At 44.0% G+C, this 17,394-nt stretch overlaps 1 protein-coding gene across 1 annotated transcript in view; it reads right to left on the bottom strand.

Moving 5' to 3' along the window:
* slc2a9l2 (solute carrier family 2 member 9, like 2) overlaps positions 1–17,394 on the bottom strand; it is a 492,038-nt gene that overhangs the window by 366,550 nt on the left and 108,094 nt on the right. Inside the window, exon 4 of the mRNA XM_041191251.1 lies at positions 2,823–2,983. Within this exon, the coding sequence (XP_041047185.1) occupies positions 2,823–2,983 (161 nt within the window). The remainder of the gene's footprint in view (positions 1–2,822; positions 2,984–17,394) is intronic.

Here is a 17,394-nt window from a genome sequence, read left to right as displayed (position 1 = left end):
GTAGTATGAGAAATGGAGGTGTTTTTTATATTTTTGGGGAATATTTTGTTATTCTGTGAAGACCGCTGTGCGTGCGCATGTGTGTGTATGTGTGTGTGTGTGTAGATGACTTAATTAAGCTGGGCAAAGGTTAATAGAAGACAGGTTGTCTGGAGGCTTTAAAACATGAAAGAATAGAAGTGTTAGATTTGAGGTACAAACAGATAGGTTGGATCCAATATTTGCATTTTTAGATAAGTTGAGAGTTTGTTTGAATATCAAAGGAAGTCAGAGGTATAAAGCAACATGTTTGCATCTTGCAGGAGTTCTATAGGTAAACAGAACAGGGAATATTACATTTTATTGCCCTGAAAGCAAAGACAAGATAGAAACATGAAAGGTTTGATATTTGGAAGGATTTAAGTTTCAAAGAGATGTGATAACATTGGAACCTGAGATGAAATAGGAAAAAAGGTATTTTAGTGAAGTTTACTGTGGAGAGCTGAGGGGTTGAGCTGCTGGAGTTGTGAGATGGACCTGGGACAAGATGCAGTTTGAATCAGCCATCCAGCCAAGCCAGAGAAATCTTGAACTGCAACAAGCAGTTATATCCTGAAGTCTTGGATTTCCACAGCAGAGTGGAAGAGAGTTAAAGGTCATGTGGTATGCCTTTTTAAAAGCTACAGCAGTTTGCCATGGGTAATATTACTGGATTTTTATAGTTCAACATCTATAAGGGAGCATTGGCTGAAAGGTGTTTACTTGTAGGTCTGAACAAGTAGGGAATCTTTGGGGGAATGTTCCATCAGATTAATTTTAATTGTACAACTGTAATCTTGTGCGCTTATGTTTTCTTTTATTCTTGTTAATAAAACTTTTACTTTTAATCTTTAAAATCCAAAAAAAGTGTGACTGGACTCTTGCTGCTGAGATTAGTATGTTTTCTTCTCATTTTCAGAATACATAAAAAAATGTATGGCCCTTAAGCCAATTTTCTCTCTGGGATTTGGTTTGCGCAGCAATTAAAAATTGGCTGTAGTCATAACAGTAAAAAAAATTCCATTTACACCATTGCTTTTTTAACTTCTGGGGGAATGTAAGGCATCCTGGGCAGGATCACATCACTGTGGTCAAGTTGTGCTTGGCGGATGCATTTAAAAATGTGGTTTCATGAAGAAAAACACCAATTTTGTTTGTGTGGCAAATGCACTAGAATGCTAAAAGTTTAAGAACACTTATCAGGGGATTTTACTTTTGTGTAAGTACATTACTAACAATTTGAAAAACATACATTTTTCAACATTTTGTATTTGCCTTTGCCTCTGCTTCCCTTCACTTGCCCAACCTGCCTCAGCTAAGAATGGACAAGCTACCAGTTACCTGGGTAAGGGATAGTTGAGTTGAATAAGTCAATCATTTTCCTGATCCCCCTACCCCTAGATTTATGCTGATTCCTTCTGGTGTTCCAGTCCAAGCTGGATAACAACAGCCATAACCTTACAGCACTACAGCAAAGCATATCATTTGGCTGCCATGTATCTAACGTAATAACAGTGACTGCACTTCAGAAAAATATACCAAATTAGTTGTAAAGCATTTGGAGAATGCACTGAGATTAGGACCAGATTCCTTCTTTATGGGCATAATAAAGTACCAGATTTTCATTAATTTAACATTGTTTTTCAGTAGGTAGAGCTCCTCTTTAATATAGAACAAATTAATATGTTCTATACATTCCTCACTGCATCAAATAAGAGCCATTCTTCAGAAATGATACCGTTAAATGCACCAGGAAACTAATAAATCAGTTAGCTGGAGGCACCATTGATAACAGCAAAACTGTTATTTTCAAGCAATAAATTGATGATTGCAAAGGTCCCTTTTTCAGCGTCTTGAGAAACGCTTTACTACTATCTTTCCATTGTCAGCATTGTCTGATGCAAAACCTAGCTAGATACAGATGTACACTACAACTGTGCTGGTGACACAATGGAAAAGTCAATACAGTTGCAAATAATTTAGCAGGGAACATATTGACCATCAGTGAAGGATGACATTCACTGCTGACCTCAAGAAAACTGTCCACAAAGACTTAGCATGTGCAGGAGCATAAGTTTCCTCATTTCCAACACCACTTTCAATTTGGTGTCATCTACAGTGGATTTGTGATAGCCAACAACAGTGTAGACAGCAGGCAGGCTGATTAGCCAATCAGATTGAAGGGTTCTTACAGACAGCAAAGCAGAAAGTAAAAGGCAGTGAATATAAATCACTTTTAAATCATTGTATAGAAAGCAAAATAAAAATTGGGGTATGCACATGGGATTAAGTAAGAATTGTAAATTTCAGAACAAAAACTTCTTTAAAAAATTATCAACAAACTGTAATTTTTAAATGTTCTAAGTAAGATTTTATATTTGAGAAATATTTTTTCTGCACCAGAGAGCTTGTTGAGCAGGAATTATGACTTAACACATTGCTTAAAAACTCAGTTATTCCTCATTCCACAAGGCTTAACATTTTCATTGGTTTTTAGACCAAGGACAGAAAGCAAGTAGTTCACGAAAAATCAGTGAGTTCTAATGATTCTATCTGCAAAGATTATGAATAACATGTGAAGGAGCTGGATGTTACTGACAACGATTTCTGGACTTCTGTGTTTAGCCATACATTAGTGGACTATAGGAGTTGCTATCAGTTTTACATAGTAATGATGATGAGTGCTGACAGTTTATCCATTGTAATGCTGCAAATTCCAAACTACTGGAATTCAATAGACTAGTAATAAAAACACAAAAAAAAGTCAATCAGTTTTAGCCTGGATTTTCCTTGTAGCTACATACCTGCCCAAGTATTTCACGGAAGGGGTTACAATAAACGCACCAACCAGACCACCAATGGCACAAATGGAGACAATTATCGACCAGAGAAGAGTTATTGATTTGGTTTCATTGTCTGTTCCAAAGCGCCTCATCAATGATTCATTACAAAAGGCTTGAATGTACTGAAAAGAAAAATTAAACTGTTATCAGTATCAGGATAGCAAAAAGCAAATTAAATCCGATCAATGCGTTGACATGATGGCAGGACTCTGAATCAATAAACCATAAATGTGAAATGTGTTGCATTAACAGAATACATGCCTGCTTCTTGATGAAATTTGGTAAAAATAGAATTTCAAAGTATTGGCACTAATTTTTTCATCTGTTTGTCCTCCTTGCACTTTGCGCCATTCCCAGCCTAGCCTGCTCCAAACAAATTATTTTGTAAAGATTATCTATGGGCAGCCGCTAAGAATGCATATTTGAAGCCTGCAGTGAATGTCCCTCTGATCTCTTCCTCCAGGGAAATAGTTGCCTTCATTCTGTTCTACTGTATGATAACTACTGGGATGGGGGTGGAGGGGCGGCGGTGGAATTGTGACTACAAATCAGCATCTCATTATTCTATGTCAAAATGCCTTCCAGCTCCAACATACTTGCATCACCAATTAAGGTCATTTTTCATCTCTATTTAGAACCAAGTTTTCAAAAAGTCATTAATTGAGTCAAATTTTATTTAAACTTAAAAAACCCAAGCTAATTTTAAAACTATTTTAATAATAGTTCAGAGGAAAATTAAGAACACTGGGAACTTTTTCTCCATCAGTTTTCTTCCCTTCTTTCCTGATGTTGCTCACTCCTTTCTTGGCTATAGGTCTAAGAGAACCAATCTTGCTCTGGTATCTCATCCAATTGACCACTCATTTTGTGCAAGTCTTTGTGTGTTGGCTTTATTAAGGGGAACATAATTTCACCAAGTGAGCGGTAAATCTCAGGAACAAACTCATTGGGCAGGACTCCCCCCCATCAGGGCTGATGTGCAGGAGCTGAGTGGGTGGGTTCCCGATCAGCGCCCCCAATTGGGGACGTGCTGCCATTTTACGTTGGCAGGCCAATTAAGGCCCGCCCAGTGTGATGTCCGCTTGGAAGCGCTGAGTGCTCCCTGTGCGGGCGGGAGGATTCCCTGAGCCGGGAGTGCACTCTTTCACACATGCACATGAAAGAGCACACAGATCTCTCTGAGGCCAAGTGCTGCCTCAGGGAGATCGTTGGAAGTTTTAAAAATATTTTAAAGGGTATGAAAATATTTTCTTGACTTGTCCCCTCATGTGCTACTGTCACATCAGCTGCAACATGTCAATTTCTTTTATTTAAACATTTCATACACATTTTAAATCCCTCATGAAACCTCATCCTCCTGTGGATGAGGTTTCATGTTATTTCTGAAGGTAACCTGGGCTCGCCTGCCCGCCAACCTTAAGGTTGGATGGGCAGGTCCATTAATTGTTTTAATTACTTTTTTAAAGGCCTTAAGTGCCTGCCGAACTGAAAATCTAAAAGACTCATGCCCGACATCACCCCGTGTCATTTTACGTGTCGGCGAGCGGGTCCCGCTCCCTCTCGCCGACCAGAAGGTGGAGCCCATTAGGATACAGTGGAAACAGAAATTTTCGGCTTCTTCAAATGCACATTAGATAGATTTAATTCATAAAATAATGTTTTGGAATATAGAGTAATTTGAGGCATGACGTATTATAACTGTAGCATGCTTGGAAGGACAGATGACTTTGGACCTATGGGGCAGAACCTTTTGGAAGGAACAGCATCTCAGCCGGTGGCTGGACCCCCGCGTAACCTCTTTTCGGGAAGGTCCGCCACAGTTTGTACCAATCAGGCACTTGACAGGCCAATGGTGAGCCTTATTCCAGGACCAAGGACCCTGGGGGCGCAGGTCCAGCCTGCCAAGAGCTGCTAGTGAATCTCAGGCTGACAACTCTTAGATACTTAGTGGTGCCACTGGAGTGAGACAGTGACTACTGTCGATACGACACCCACATCAGATTGACGGGGGACCCAGATCACAGGTAAATGATGATGGGATAGGAGATGTGGGGTGAGTGTCACTGGGAAGGTGGGGAGGGTGTGAGAGGGGTTGGCAGCAACTGCAGGGAATGGCTTTCAGCAGACCCCCTTCCCAATGCCACATCCCTCGATCAGGTAGTGAGTGCCTTTGAATGAGGGCCCCCCCTCCCTGGGAGACCGCAAGCAAACATGCTGAGGTTTGCTTGTCATGCTCCTCACACAGTGAACTCCCCACCTGCTGCTGGGTTAATACTAGCAGTGACGGAATGAGGCCCTTAAGTGGGCATTAATTGTTCACTTAAGGACAACAATTGGCAGTGGATTGAGAAGGCCGTTCATGGGCCTTCCCATCAGGGACTTAATTAGATATTGGCAGGAAGGTGGCAGGGTCCCCACCACCGACCATCCTGCTGGATTACACACCTCCTCCCACCACCAAACCCACCACGGGGAGGGTACAAGATTTCAACCCTCATTCCCAAACCTATAAACCCCTGGTGGTTTCCACAACCTCTGGCTGGGTCTTTTGTAGACTAATTGGCAAGACATCGATTGCAATAATTCATCAGCAACTCCATTATCACCCTATTGTGCAACTACCAGAATGCTAGTAGTAGAAAATTGGTCTTGTTTGCTTCAGCAATTGCTATGTTCCTGCCCTCAGGGTTGATTCTGTTATCATCTGACATTTATTCATACTTACAGCACCAATTGCTGGATTGTGATCAGGAAGAGGAACCCTGAACAATTTTGGATGCTGATGCTGATTATTATTATAGTAGTCTAATGTTGCCATGGCTGAGATCAACTTAAGTCAGGACAAAATGGTTATTAAACCTGAGATTTTCTTGTTTACTCCTCACTGGATAAACTCATTGAAATATTGAGGAAGCTGTAATAAAGGGCACTAGGGACATCTGTCATGCTCGCCTGTCCCTTCCAAAAGGTGGTGGTAACTATCATGCTGTTAATTGTTCAGGTTAAAAATAAGAGATTTATTCACAGGTAAGACAATACACAAAAGTAGAAAAATATAGCAAGGTGCGGTTAATACAAATACCTACAAAACCATGTCACAGCCATAGCCGATGTTATTCATTGAGCAAGCCAAATTCCAGAGGGAAACTTGTCTTACAGATCATAACCTGCGTTTTTTGTATTTTGAAAATGAGGGAAAGAACTACTGACCCCAGAAGCATAGAATCCCTGTAACACTTTTAGGATTTTAAAATTAAAAGATATATTAGCAAGAAAAAAAACGTAAGCACACAGGGTTGAAGTTCCGCAGTTGAAACAGGCTTACCAAAATATCCCCAAGAACGAAAAAAACATATGGTCAGAACACACAAGTAAACTACTTGGCAACAGCTCTCTTGTAGATTTTTAATCATAAAAATCCAGTAATATTATCCAAGGCAAAAACCACCGCTGCAATTGTTGCCTGAATATCAAAAATTTACAGTGATACAATTTTAAGTTTACAATAGCCACGTCAAAATGTTCTGCTGCTGCACTGTCATAATGTTGCTGGAAGTGTGGTGGGAACATGGTTCACATGTAAGAATGGGGTTGGCACTTCTGGCAAAGCTATGGTGGCACAATGGCAGAAAGTCTGAGGAAATTCAGTGCTTCAGCCTTTATGCTAAAATTCTGCTAATGGTGGTGGATAGTGGATAATGAAGATCTATCCTACAGGGATGTCATTAAATCTCAATGCTAGATTTTCTTCACTGTCAGGCCTTTTGGTCTAAATCTGAAATATTACTATTCACCAGCCTTGAGTATTGCTGAAAAAAGAAACATTTCGAAGCTTTTCATCTTGCACTCATCAGGACACCTCACAAGGATACCAATATAAGGGGAAGACAACAATTTATACTGTATGAGAAGAGAGTGCTGATCATTCTTGTGAAGTATCCTGATGAGTGCAAGATGAAAAGTTTTGACATGTCTCTTTTTTCAGCAATGTTCACCAGAAATTACACTACAGCACTGATAGTGCTCTGTTTTTAAGTGAACTTGATTTAACTAGCTCTTTAAAACCTTCAAGATATGCCTCAGTTGATAGTTTACACTACTCAAAAAGTGAATTTAATGAATACTGACTCAAAATATAATTTACATTAGTGCAATCGTCTGCCAACAGCAGAAGTCTTGGTGCATTTTACTGAAAAATGAAACCGTTTTACAGGAAAGGGGAAGAGACTGTTCTGCAAGGCTGTGTTGAAATTCTCTGCTGTATGAAAAGTCACTTTAGGTATTACCGAAAATATTCTTAAAAATTGAGGGCAGGAAGGGAATGTCTTTCCCCAACTTTATGCATAATACTTGTACTTGCAATGCCATGAAGTGGATAATCAAATAAGATGTGAATCCAATCTCTGTGTCCAGGCAGAGGGAAAAACAATTTAAATGTTCTTTCAGAATGCGACACTTTGCATTTTGAAGAAGATGTTGTCATGTAAGCATGATTTTTACTACGCTGGGCAATTATCCAAAAATTAATAAACTGACTGCAATCCTGGCTATGACACCATTGTAGAATAATTAAAATAAATTATAACATTTGGTTGTCTGATTGAATATTGAGAAAAATGGAACCATTAATATGTTATGAAACCTGCCAACCTTTTGAGAATTAAAAACCTAGATTGTTTGAGTCCAGCTTACATTTCCTTGAACATTTACAAATTGTCTCAGTACTAAATGAAATGTTAACACTCAAACTGGTTAACTCAGGAATAAAAAATCAATTTTAAACATTAAGCGCAGGAAACTGAAAAAGTGAAGAAAGAACATTCCACCCTAAGCATATACAAGGTGAAGGTATCCTCCTCACAACCTGATTTCCTACCCAGCTTTGTGTTACCAGCAAATTTGGCTACAATACAATTGGTCCCCTCGTCCAAGTCATTAATATATATAAAAGCAAAATACTGCGAATGCTGGAACTCTGAAACCAAAACAAAAATAGCTGGAAAAACTCAGCAGGTCTGACAGCATCAGTAGAGAGGAACACAGTTAACGTTTCAAGTCCGTATGATTCTTCATCAGAACTAAGAAATATAGAAATGAGGTGAAATATAAGCTGGTTGAGGGGGGTGGGAAAATTAGAGCCAGATAGAGGGCCAGTGATAGGTGGAGGCAAAGAAGAGATTGCCAAAGATGTCATAGACAAAGGGACAAAGGGGTATTGGTGGTGGTGATATTAGCTAAGGAATGTGCTAATGATGACGTTAAGGGTAGAAAGCAGGATGAGCAAGTGACGGATAGCCCTAATGGGGGTGGGGTGGGGGGAAGGGATCAAAATAGGCTAAAAGGTAGAGATAAAACAATGTATGGAAATATGTTTAAAAATAATGTAAATAGGTGGGAAAACAAAAATATATATATTATTTTAATTTAAATTATTGGAAAAAGAGGGACCAGAAAGAGGCTGGGGATGGAGGAGAGAGTTCATGTTCTGAAGTTGTTGAACTCAATGTTAAGTCCCAAAGGCTGTAAAGTGTCTAGTCGGAAGATGAGATGCTGACCCTCCAGTTTGCGTTGAGCTTCATTGGAACATTGCAGCAGGCCAAGGATGGACATGTGGGCACGAGAGCAGGGTGGTGAGTTGAAATACGGTATGGAATATGAAATTCTGCCAATCTTTCCAGTTACCCCAAGTGTGTGTGACACACAGACACACACACACACACACACACACACACACACACAATTTATGGAGGAAATAGGGAATTCAGCCGACAATGGTTCTAAGGCAAAGGGTAGATGGTGGAGTCTTTGAAATGGTGTCCAGGTTATACAGTTGGTCTCTCAGCACTGATTTGCAAAATACTCGAGAGTATCCATTTCAACATGTAGAGCAACTTAGGAGCAACATATGATCACTTCCGATTGTGGACTGGCTCTGGACTACAAAAAGGCTGCTGTCTTCCTTCTCGAGCAGTTGGTCCTTCTCTTCTCAAAACAAAATCAAAACCCACTTTTTAAAACACAGTCTCGGGCATGGTTTTTTTCCCAGAGCCATATACAGTTCATGAGGGTCAAGAGGTTTACAGTTTTTTTACAACTGCTTAATTACCTTTTCTTGTAAAAGGATGCTTTTTCCAGGGATAGCTATCAGTTCCTGCATTAACTCTTTCAGGGACACCATCTTTTAAAACAAGTTCTTCCAGAATTTGAAGATGAACCATTTTCTGTGATTAAAGTGTTTATGACAGTACAATGTGGGGAAGGCTGAAGTTATGCACTTTTGTAGGAATGATAGAAAAGCAGGATATTTTTTAAAAAGGTAGAAGCCTAGTAAAAACTAATAAATTTTAGGGGATTCTTGTACATAAATCACAGAAAGTTAATCTGCCATGTACAGCAAATGATTAGGAAGGCAAATTGTTCAGCCAGGGTTTTCTGTGCCCACTAGCGATAGGCGTATTCAGTGGCATGAGCGGACAATATGGTGAGAAGGCCAAAAATCAGTTTCATGACATCGTGAAACCAGTTTGTGATCGTCCGCTCAGCCCATCGATGATGGGCTACGCTCCCCGCCATCGGATGTCAGGAAACTCATTGTAATACATCAGCATATCAATATAAGGCCAGCCCACTGGATTCATTCCACCCCCCCGCCGCCCCAACCGCTGAATTTTCCACCCATGTCAGTGAGAAAACATGCCAGTGCAGAGCACATCTTGACAACTGTGATGTGCAAAGGTCAGGACTGACTGCCAGGGCCTTGCTCACATCGCAAACACCTGAGGAGCAAAAGATGCTGGTGACCAACAGCAATGGGACACTGGAGAAACATCCATGACATGCTGCGTGGATTCTCATGGACATGACTCTTCTTTGAAGCAGCTCACGGAAGTTGGAAAGTCACCACTGATGTTCACAACAGATGATGACCAAAGGGGTGGGAGAGAAAGGTCTAGGATCGGCTGGGAGAGGAAGAGGTGTCGGGGAGTTGAGGTTGGTGGTTGGGAATGAAAGTGTCGGGGGAGGTTGGGGGGTGGGTGAAGGTGTTGGTGGGGTGAAGTTGGGAGGGTGACAGAGAGTGCAGGGGGATGAGGGGGCAACGGGAGGGAAGATAACAAATGGGGCGGTAGGTGTAAGGGTGGGTGGGGTGGAAGCTGTAAGGAAAGGATCTTGGTGGGGGGAAGGAGTGCAGAGAGGTGAAAGAGTCCAGGGAGAGGAAGGGTGACAGAGAGGGGAGGGAGTAAGAGTGAAGGGGTAAGTAAGGGTGGAGGAAGGAGTTGGGGAAGGGGAAGGAGTAAAGCTAGAGGAAGAAGTGAGGGTGTCTGAGGGAGTCAGCAAGGGGAAGGAGTGAGGTTGGAAGAAGAAGTGAGACTGGAGGAACAGGTAAGGCTGGAGGAAGGAATCGGGAGGGGGAAGCACTCAAGGTGGCAGAAGAAGTAAGGGTGCCTGAGGGAGTCAGGAAGGGGGAGAGACTAACCGGGGGCAGGGGGTGGGGTTGGGGTGTTGGGTGTGAGTCTGGGGTGGGGGGGGGGCGGTGGGAGGACTAAGGGAAGAAGCTCCAGGGGTGAGGAGGTTCTGGTGGGGGGTGGTGGGGAAGGGGTCTGGACAGGGGAAGGGGTTCAGCGGGGGCAAAGGGTCTGGAGGAGAGGTGTCCAGGAGAACATGCAAGGGAGGGGTCTGATGGGTCCATGATTGCCTCCTGGGAGAAAACTGAGGGTGGGCGTGGTATGAGGGAATGGTGAAAATGAATGAGGGCAGAGTGAGGTGGTAGGCTGGGAGGGTGAGGATTCGACGGTAGTGGTAAAAGAGACGGTGAGGGTGGTTGTTGGGGACTTGAAGGCAGACACGGACCCTGGGAGTGAGAAGGAGGAGGTCGGGGAGGTGAATGTGGATGGGGGTGGGATTTTCAGGAAAGAAGGGAGCATGCACGTTCACCTGGACATTCCCGAAGGAAAAGGGTTGAGGCAGTTTGGTTAAGAGGGGAGGTGAAAGGTGATGCAGGCAGGGTGGGGGGGCAGGGGTCAACTCTGGTGGGGGAAAGGAAATGGGCGACTGGGAGAAGGGAAAAGGCAAGGGAGTAGAAGAAAAGAGGAATCCAGACCATGCCGTCTAAATCAAAAGCGAAATGTCAGTCATGCTGGGTGAGATCAGGTGCTGCATGGGAGTGTGATCAGTGGTTGGGTGGAGATGCAGGTCAGCTCAGATGGACAACTGAAAGTGAACCCGAGCAGGCAGCATTGAAAATGCTCAGGACATTGAGATGAGTGTGATAAGTGAAGGATCCGTGTGTGTGGGAGAATGCTTCCACGAGGCTCCGCAAGGCCCTGCCACACACACACACACACACACACACACGTCTTCCTCCAGAATCACCCGTTGGCCAGCTGCTCCCTGAGGATGAGGGTGAGGGGCTCACAGGCAAAAGAGACTCAGGGGGAGTGGCCAGCCTCTTAGATTGCTGAATGGATGACCCATGAGTGTCCAGCTGCCACTCCTCCTCCCATCGATTGTCCCGGCCTGGCTCCTTGAGGGGAAGCAGCACCTGGAGGGAAGTCGAGGTGTCCCATTTCCCTCTCATGTTGCCACTGCAGGAACTCGCCCATGGCTCCCACGATGGACTCCAGTCAGCACACATCTCTGCGTTCTGCTGGACCAGGATCTCCGTGAAAACTACCATCCTCCCCGTGGCGACCTCCATATACGCACATGTGGGCACCGCTTCATCAGAGAGCAGGCGAACGCACTCCTCCAACTCACATGCCACTCTGTTGATGGCTCCCAACAGCTCCGCGTGATGTTCGCACACCTATTGCTGACTCTCCAGGATGAGTTGGAAGGCCAAATCCAGAGCATCATCATCTGTGGCTCTGACCTCACAGATGCCTGATCCCCAGCAGTCTTCCGAGTGCTGGGTGCTCGCATGAACCTGCCTCCTCCTGCTGCTGACATGTGTCTGTACAGAGACCACCAGATTGTGAACTCGAGCCTGCTCTAGATCTAGATCCCACTGAGGTGTGTGTCTTTGTGCTGGTGGAGGATGTGGGTAAGCATTGTAATGGGTCTTCCAGGCTATTTATTTCCAACTCTTTAATGGAGGAGGAGTCCTCTTGGCTGGAGGTGAGGACCTGAATGGAGCTGAAGGGCTGGCTGGCTGAGAGTATTGCTCATTTGGCAGAGCTCTCTGTGAACCAAAGTAGAGGTAAGTAGTGTTTGGCAGCAGAGTCAAAAGCAGGGGAGAGAGCACTTACATTTGCGTTGAGGAAGGGATGATGTGGTGAAGGATCCTCACAAGGGTGTTCAATGCCGACATCACTGTCACCACAGGCGTGGTCCACGCCCTCACCAGTTAGCCTGGTGGCACAATCCTCAAAGTGTGTGAGGGGCCTAATGTGGGCCACTCCACCCCTGGTCTGGGACCTCTTCCTACTGAGGTGAGCAGCTTCTCCTGCATGAAAACAGATGGAGAGAGTGTGAGCAGGACACATGGCACTGCGTGGAATGTTTGTGTGGTGAGCGGAGCCATGGATAGAATGAGGATGTGAACTTGAGAGCGTATGAGCCTGATGGAGATGCGAGGGTGTGTGTGAGAGTTAGTGCTGTTGTCCCTTGAGGTGTTAGATCCCTGTGGATGTGCGATGGGTTTGTGAGTGAGTGAGTTGAGAGTGATGAAGAGTGAGCTGCCCTGGTGGAACAGATGAGACCACTCATCCTGTAATGGCATTGGGTGGTTGTTCCCTTTTGCAGGGCCTTGGTGCTGACCACCACTGCCACCACCTACCAAGCCGGATTAATGATGTTATTTTCCATTCTGCAGCCAGAGTGGGGGTAGAGGACATCACAGCGAGCCTCCACTGCGTCCAAAAGGTGCTGAAGGGGCGCGTCATTGAACCTGGGAGCTGCAGTCTTTTTGCCTGCCTGGGCCATCCTGTCATCTCTGCAGCAGTCATGGGCTGGAAGCACTGAGAGGTGTGAGCATGGCTGGACTTTAAATGTGGTGCCTGGCATGATGAAGCGGCGAGGTGATGGCGTGATGGACGAATGAGAGCCTGCCGCCATGGAAGTGGCGTGTTTCCCGGGACCGCATAATTAACGCGGTGGGTTTGGGGCGATACGGTATGAAAAGCCGCCATTGCGGCCAGCGGGTAAAACATTGTTTCACCCGTCCATGACCGCACTTAATGCAAAGATGGGAGGATTCCACCCTAAATTCGCCTTTATTGTAATGGGATTGGATTATAAGAGTAAGGAAGTCTTGCTGCAATGACATAATGCTTTGGCAAAACATCTGGAGTACCCCATGCAGATTTAGTCTCCTTACTAAGGAAGGCATTGCTTGCATTAAAGGGGATACAATAAATGTTTATTAGGTTGACTCTAACGTCCTATGAGAAGATATTGAGTAGAATGGACCTATGCTCTCTTGGGTTTGGAGAATGGGAGTTAAGATCATTGAAATTCTTAAACCTCTTCGAAGACTTGATAGGGTGGATGTTAAGAGGCCATATCCTCAGGCTGGAGAATCCACAACTAAGGGGCCATAGTCTCAGGCTAAGGAGTTGCCATTTAGGAGTGAGATGAAGAGCAATTTCTTCCTTCAGACAGTTGTGAATCTTTGGAATTATCTATCCCAGAAGGCTGGGGAAGCTCAGTTCTTTAGTGTATTCAAGACGGATATCGATAGATCTTTGGACACCAAGGGAATCAAGGGATATTGGAATAAGGCAGAAAAGTGGGATTGATGGAGAAGATCAGCCCTGATCTCATTGAATGGCGGAAGGGCTCAAACAGCTGTATGGTGTATGGCCTACCCCTGCTCTTATTTCTTATGTTCTTAAAGCCTTTAACTCATCATCACTGCTAACCTATTTGCAGGTTGGGCACTATAGTATGTATTTTACTTCATAAGATTTAAACATGTTCAAAGGTGGCACCATTCAGTATTAAATGTATATTTTATTTGCTCTGTACCATTTGAGAGGTGCAAAAAATATACTTTACATATAACTATTATCACTCATTTTAGTGTTTTTAAACAAGCCACTGACATTGGTCAGAATGCTACACCCTGCGACCCAAATGGATGTGAAATAGCATGAGATGATGTCGGGCGTGCATCCTAACGTCTTTGCTCACTCGCATGATATTTCGCTTGGCGGGTGCATGTGGCAGTCAGAAGCGTGCCGGCCGGCAATTAAGTGGGCAATTTAGCCCATTAACAATGCAATCAACAGCGATTCTCCGTGGCCTGTCCACATTTACGGTTGGCGGACGGGCCATTCTCCCAGGCGGCATTCACATTTTTGTTCAAACTTCAATCCAGGGCGGGATGAAACCTTCATGGGGAAATAAAATAAAACAAAAAGAGATATCTGGGGGCTGGTTTTTGATGAGGTGTGCTTTCAGGTGTTGCATGGACTTATTTTGCAGCATTTTTGTCATGTCCTTTAGCCTGTGTGGGTCTGCAGCTCCCTGGGGCAGCTGCCTGCCTTCAGGGAGCTCTCTCGAAGCGCTCACCCTTGGTTACGTCAGCCCCCGCCCTCTTCCCGCCCCCACCCCAGCAGTGCTGAGCATTTCAGTGTGTGTTTCACGCTGGGTAGCCATTAATTGGCCAGTCAGCGTGAAATTGCTCTCGGGGGCCGTTCACTCTCGGGGCCGCTGATTGTGCGCGCCTGACAACCAAAATATTCAGGCCATTGAGAAAAAAGATCATTAACACTAGGCATTCACCTGTTGAGCTAGTATCTTATATTAATTTTACATGGTTATCTTCAAAAGTTTCAAACTAAATTGCTACGTAGCCATTTTATGGAAAATATACACATAATGTTTTCCATCGCCCATTAAATTTCACCATCAAGAGTCCTGTATAGAACAGAAAACTTTCAGCAGAGGTTATTTAGTTTTCTGCCTGTGTTAGCACCATACCACAGCTATTTACTCTAATGCAATTCCCTTCCCATATCCTTTAATAGCTCCTCCCATACCCTTTAATAGCTTTTCTCTTCAAGCATTTATCTAATGCTCTTTTAAGGTGTTGCGATCGATTTAGCTTCAACAGCCACTAACCATGACCTTAAGATAATCAAGTTTGCCCAGTGCCATTGATATCATAATCCAGTGAGAGCCTTGACAGGAGAGATGGGTATGCCCATGTAGAGAGCATGTAGTTGCTCTCTTACTGCCCATAGTCACTGGGCAGAATTTTATGACTCGCGGGCGGGTGTGCGCCTGATCCGATCAGGCATAAAATAGCACAAGAAAATGTCGTGCCTGTGTCCCAGTGTCATCCCACATGCGCGCAGACTTCAGGTCGGCAGCCGTGTGCGGGTTTCAGAGCCATGCCCACCATCAATTAAGAGTCCACTTAAGACCATTAAAGACCCAATTGGAGCTGATTTTACGCTGCCCGTGTGATTTTGCGCTTGTCGCATGGGCAAAACAGGCAGCCAGACAGACCACATTTTGTAAAACCTCATTCAAGGTCGGGATAAAAAGGGTCAGCAGCATTGCCATTGTGAGAGTGAGGAGTTTAGGAGATTGTTTGCCGCTGGTTGCTTATTTGAACATGACAGCTTCATCTCTGTTCTGAGCTTCAGTCTTAGTATTTCTAGGCTTCATTTCAGGATTCATTGGTGTCTCCAAGGCCCCTGGAGGATTTTGACCATGTGGACCCCTCTGTTACCCTGGAATTGGGGATTGTGGTCTGAGAAGGAAGAGAGGGGCAGAAGGGAGAGGGGGCCAATGCAGCTTCCAGGTGAGCAACAAGAGGTGCAGGGCCAAAAGGTAGTCCAAGGCAGAAGGGGCCGCAGAAGATGCCACAAATTCCTCTTCATCTTTACAGGCAGTGATGCAGCTACCTCAATATGTCGGTGGTGCACTGCCGAAGGAGGTTCCGCCTCTCTTGGGAAACTGTGACCTCCATTTGTCAGGTGATTGGACCTGAGGTCAGCTCTGACTGTGTGGGTGGACACCCCTTGCCAGTGGCTCTGAAGGTCACAGTGGCCCTCAACTCCTATGCCTCTGGCTCTTTCCGGGGCTCAGTGGGGGACCTTTGTGGAGTGTCCCAATCAGCTGTCCACAGTTACACCAAGCTGGTGACAGAAGTTCGTTTCTGGTGGGTACTGACATTTATTCATTTCCATATAGACAAGGCCAGCCAGCTGAGCAAGCCAGAGGTTTTGCAGCAAAATTGCTGGGATCCCCAATGTCCAGGGTGCCATCGACTGCACACATGTGGCCATCAAGGCACCAGCGGGTGAGCCGGGTGCCTTCGTCAACAGGAAGGGCTTCCACTCCATGAACGTGCAGATAGTGTGTGATCACAGGTTGCAGTTTCTGCAAGTCTGTAGCACGGTACACTGGCCATAAGACATAGGAACAGGAGTAGGCCATTCAGGCCATCGAGTCCACTCCATCATTCAATGAGATCATGGCTGATCTGATAATCTTCAACTCCACTTTCCTGCCCTTTCCCCATAACCCTTGATTCCCTTACTGATTAAAAATCTGTCTATCTCAGCCTTGAATATACTTAACGACCCAGATTCTACAGCCCTCTGAGGTAAAGAATTCCTCAGATTCTCTACCCTGTACTGGGCATGACAGGTGAAAGATTTAAGTTTGAAAAAAGCCTCTGTGCAACACAAAGCTGATTTCGTCACAAATTATTGTGATGACATCAATAATCATTTTTCATCTTTTCCAGCTCTTTTCAAACATTTCTTGTTTGAAGGTTAATTGCTGAAGAAAGTGTCAGGAAAACTGGAAGTATTGAGTTAGACAGCATGAATGAGCTGAATCAACACTGGTCAAAATAATCATTAAGCCAGACCCCTTCAATGATCATGTAATGTCAGCTGTGTGTGTTCATTCATCTCCTTTAATGTGGCAGAGTCAATCGTTTGAGAAATCAATAAAATGACAGTAAAAATCAGCATGAGTTTATGCAACTTTTTGACTTTTAAAGGGTGCTGAAAATAAAACTTTTATGAGATAATTACTTATTCACAGGAGTGTTTGATTGCCTTGGATTGGTGTCATGCTGTGCAGCTAGAAAATTACATTTGTACATAAAGGTTTTTGTCCTCAGCTGGAATTCGGAAGCCAGGAAATTTGCAGAAAAACATCAGTGAGTGAAACAAACATGCACTTCAATTGATCTTTTCATGATCAAACTCGCTGTTACAGCACAGGTTTAAAGGTTATTATCTGTTTCAGGTCTCCTTCCCTTCCATGCTGAAGGTCATTAACTGGGTCAACAATAACTGACAAGTCCAAAGTTGTTGAAGCATTTATGATGCGGCTGCATATTTTTCCGTTAGCAATAAAATAAATATTAAAACAAGTGATAACAGTTCTATACATAAAGTATATTCTTTTGCACTTCTCAATTAGCATAGAGCAAATAAAATATACATTTCATACCAAACAGTGCTATCTTTGGATATGTTTAAATCTTATGAAGTAAAATACATACTATTGTGCCTAATCTGCAAATAGGTTAGCAGTGATGATGAGTTACAGGTATTAGAAACAT

The sequence above is a fragment of the Carcharodon carcharias genome, chromosome 1 (genome assembly GCF_017639515.1).
Source record: "Carcharodon carcharias isolate sCarCar2 chromosome 1, sCarCar2.pri, whole genome shotgun sequence".
Lineage (NCBI taxonomy): Eukaryota > Metazoa > Chordata > Chondrichthyes > Lamniformes > Lamnidae > Carcharodon > Carcharodon carcharias.
This window is presented reverse-complemented; position numbering and strand designations above follow the sequence as displayed.